We start from the raw sequence: 3915 nt of genomic DNA, 5'->3' as shown, positions 1-3915 counted from the left end.
AAAGTCGTTCCTCTGCAGAAGAACTTCTTAACCACCACCAAATACTGGGTCTTCAGTGTTGTATTGATCAAGAAAATAATCTCTATCATCACAGAACAATTATTATCATAGAAACTACTTATTGAATTTATTGAAAATGAAGAAGACTAGAATAAAGTCTTTAGGAGTTTGTTATCAACTTTTTTCAATAAAACTATAACATGCGGACATCTTTTACTTTCTCACAACAGAATCATCTTCATTAAAAAGAAAATCCACATGTCATAATTATATTGAAAGATGATATAACAACTTTGAGCACCTAAGTTTTTTACTTGAAACAAATCCATGGGATGCCTAGGTGTGAGGAATGTATTTCTCCAGACAGATGGGAATATTCAGCAAAACAGATCATCAGTAGACTTCAACATGCCATTGTTTGTTCTTTTTAAGTTGTGAAAGTTTTTCCTCCCAACTTTCTCCTCTCTGCTCAGCAACCCTCTTCAAGGTTTCTTGGATCCCAGGCATCATTCCTTTAAGACCGCAGAAATAGATGTGAGCCCCGTTGTCCAATAGTTTGAAGATTTCATCACTATATTCCTCAATCTTGTCCTGAACATACATCTTGCCACCATTCCTATTCTTCTGCTCCCTGCTAAGAGCCCGATCATAGCGGAAGTTGTCTGGATAGTCCTTCAGATACTTGGTAAATTCATCATCGTACAAAAGGCTATCGCTATTTGCCACGCCAAGGAACAGCCATGCTAAACCTCCAAATTTGAATGTAGGGATTGATTCCATGAACATTCTACGGAGATAGCCTCTAAAAGGAGCAACTCCAGTGCCGGTGGCAATCATTATATGGGTAGCATTTGGGTCATCCTCAGGCAACAGCATTATCTTCCCTGAGGGGCCTGCCAAAAAAAGTGTGAAAGACTAAATTCCTAGCCAATAAAAATCAAATTGTAACCGCCCTTTAAAATGATAAAAGTTGATAATCAAATCTTCATACGAAAGCACACTAAACTAACCTTGTCATTTTGTTATACATCTTTTCACATATCATTTTATCAGTATCTCAAACCTAAAATAGCAGCTCTATTACCAGAACAGAAAACCAGCTAATACTAACATGATAATGCAGCCGTTTAATTATACCCATTTTACACAAAGATCGCAGAGAAATAGTTTAATGATAAACACAGAAATGGAATTTTTTTAAGAACTGAGCAAAAAATTTAAAGAATGTTGCAAGAAACATGAAAATTTTGGGGTGGCAATTCAGGGGAGAAAAAGAATGGCATTTACAATGACGTTTGAACTGCACAAAGAAACAAAAAACTGAAAGGGCATAATAATTACACTGAGCTGCATCTGTGAGAGGGACTACAACCAAGCCGCTTAAAAGCAAATTCATGAACATTAGTAACACGGCCCATATGCTTTCCATTATATATGTCCTTTTCACGTGTCTTTACCATGCTCCAGACCATTGAGTTTGATGGTGCACAACAGACTAACTTTTGGAACTTGAGAACTGTTAATTGTGAAACTTGACGCACTATTATATAGAAATAATATCCTTAGTGTAGCAACTTCAAGCATATTAACAAGTCATCAAGTTTGTCTGATTTTGAACTCCAGCCATTATTTATCAAGGGAATTAAGAAAGCTTATCTCACATATTGTCAATTGTCCGATCTATTATTTAAATCATTTATCACTTTCACTTGCACAGCGCACCTTTTACAGAAGAAGTCCAGAGGATTAACCCAGAAACAATTAATCAAGTAGCTACCAAGAATTTCCATTAATATGATTCTTAAAGAAGTGCCTAGAGCAAGATTATTTGCAGGCACTACTTCAAGGAGGCAATGACAAAGCCTATGCACAGCTTTTGCGCATTTTTTGGCAATTGTAAAACAAGCCTAGGGTAAAAGGAATCACAAACAACTGAGCAAGTACAAAAGAATTAAGACATTCAAAACCTAGTACCACAAAAATCTGGGAATAAAATTTTTGAAAAACGTAAAAAGAATTGAATCATCTTGTAGAACCTTGATCTTTGACCAAGTAAGATAAGATGAGATACCTGTAATCTGCACTTTGTCTCCAGGCTTTGAGTTACACAAAAAATTGCTGCAAACCCCATTCTTAGAAGGATCTTCTTTTCGTGTCTCTGGATCATAATAAACAGCACGACGCACACACAAGCTGGCTGTTTTGCCGTCAAAGAAATCTCCATACCTAGTGGAAGCAATGGAATAAAGTCGAACATTATGAGCAGTCCCAGGTTTCTTTGGATTTTCACCCTGTTGCCCCATGCACATTATTAGTTAGAAATATCAGTCACAAGTAAGGAAGCATTAGATAACTACCAATGGGATAAAGGGACTTACAGGAGGAATAACACCATAACTCTGTCCTTCCCAGTAAGGAACATTTCCACCATGATCAATCACGATATGACAAGTTTCCCCAGGAGCTTTTGGGCCAACTAACCTCTCAACAGAAATAATTGTTGCTGTATAGGGTTGTTTGGGCTTGTATATATTCAATGGAGGCTCAGGGTCATCTTCCAATTTTAAAGGGGAGACAGAAAGTTTAGGTACACTTGCTTGTTGCACTGACTTGCATATCAGATGATGATTTCTTGAGCGCAGATTGTTTGATTTCAAGTCTAGAGTCAACACCTTTGCCCACGATTTCTCCTGAAAATTTACATCACATGGCTGAAAATTTACAACATTAGAAACTTAAATTATAGAACTCAAACAGAAAACAAAAATTTCTGACTGTAACTATTTAAAAATAGTCTGTAATGCTAGAAACTGCACTATGATTCTAAGATGTTCTATGCTACATAAAAATGAATAGCATAACAAAACATTCATTTGTTTAGACATGATGAAAAAGTCAGAATTTAAGATAATCCAATTCCCAATAGGAACAGACGTGTGCCAAGTAGCCACAGTTGATGAAACATCACTGCACTGGCACAGACCACAATTTATTAAAAATGCCTAGTAGCAAGTCTAGATAGAGGATTATCATTATTCACACCTAGAATTTGCCTTACAAAATACAATGAAACTAAATTTTGTCCGTGATCTCTTCTACTCATTTCAGTCCTATTAGATACAGTGGTAATTCAAATCAAGAGTGAAACTTGCTTTCACCTACACTCATTAACAGAACATCTTTAATCGATCTTTATTCGTTTCCTCACGTTTATTCAACAGTCATGTCATACTTCACCAGAGTTGTCATAAGTTCTAGCAAAATTCCAGATCCGAATCCTTCAGATAGTTGATTGTTTTAAAACAAAGCGACAAAGGGCCAATTACAGCACCTGTTTCTCGAAAGTCAAAAACCCTTCGGGCTCAGTTTTGCATTACAAACCAACTAGAAATGCCAAAGCAAATGGTAAGAAATCTCAAACCTTAAGAGCAGATCTTCTCAGAGATAAATCGCTGCTGACAGGAACAGTTACAGCCACCTGCAAAAGATATCACAGCCCACATATTCGTCTATTAATAAAATTTCGCTAAATAGCTGAGAAATGCACAAAGAAAAAGAATATCTCAATTTGTACATCAGAAACCCCACATAGCTTGGTTGAAAATTTGCGCTTTGACATATAACTAGCAGAAATTTAAGTTCCCCCTAAAACCCATATAAAATACACAAAAAAGTCAAACCACGATTCCATTTCGATTCGTCATGTATTCCATTCGGCCAAATAGAGTGTCAGCATCAAGAAGATAAAGTCACTGGGTTTACCTGGGACATAGCCGAATGACTCATCGTTGGATCAAAATCTGAAAATACGTAGCTCCTGCCCCTTGATCTCAGTCACTAATTGCCAAAGAAAACTGCTAGGAATCTGAGAACTTTAAGGGCATATATATATATATATATATATGAAATATGGGG

The 3915-nt window shown here is 36.5% G+C and overlaps 1 protein-coding gene across 2 annotated transcripts; it reads right to left on the bottom strand.

Annotated features, from left to right (window-relative positions):
* On the bottom strand, nt 1-3915 carry LOC129286700 (ferredoxin--NADP reductase, root isozyme, chloroplastic). 2 transcript variants are annotated; one of them, XM_054922694.1, is made up of 5 exons: nt 3763-3915; nt 3422-3478; nt 2379-2711; nt 2072-2291; nt 1-893 (listed from the first exon to the last, which is right to left on the bottom strand). In XM_054922694.1, the coding sequence occupies exons 1-5, from the start codon at nt 3784-3786 to the stop codon at nt 394-396; spliced, it is 1134 nt and encodes a 377-aa protein (XP_054778669.1). In that variant the 5' UTR covers nt 3787-3915; the 3' UTR covers nt 1-393. The 2 variants fall into 2 exon arrangements, with proteins under 2 accessions (XP_054778669.1, XP_054778671.1); XM_054922696.1 differs by having other exon boundaries at nt 2379-2690.

Source organism: Prosopis cineraria, unplaced genomic scaffold (genome assembly GCF_029017545.1).
Source record: "Prosopis cineraria cultivar Desert tree isolate PC_DT_omini unplaced genomic scaffold, ASM2901754v1 PC11, whole genome shotgun sequence".
Classification (NCBI taxonomy): Eukaryota; Viridiplantae; Streptophyta; class Magnoliopsida; order Fabales; family Fabaceae; genus Prosopis; species Prosopis cineraria.
This window is presented reverse-complemented; position numbering and strand designations above follow the sequence as displayed.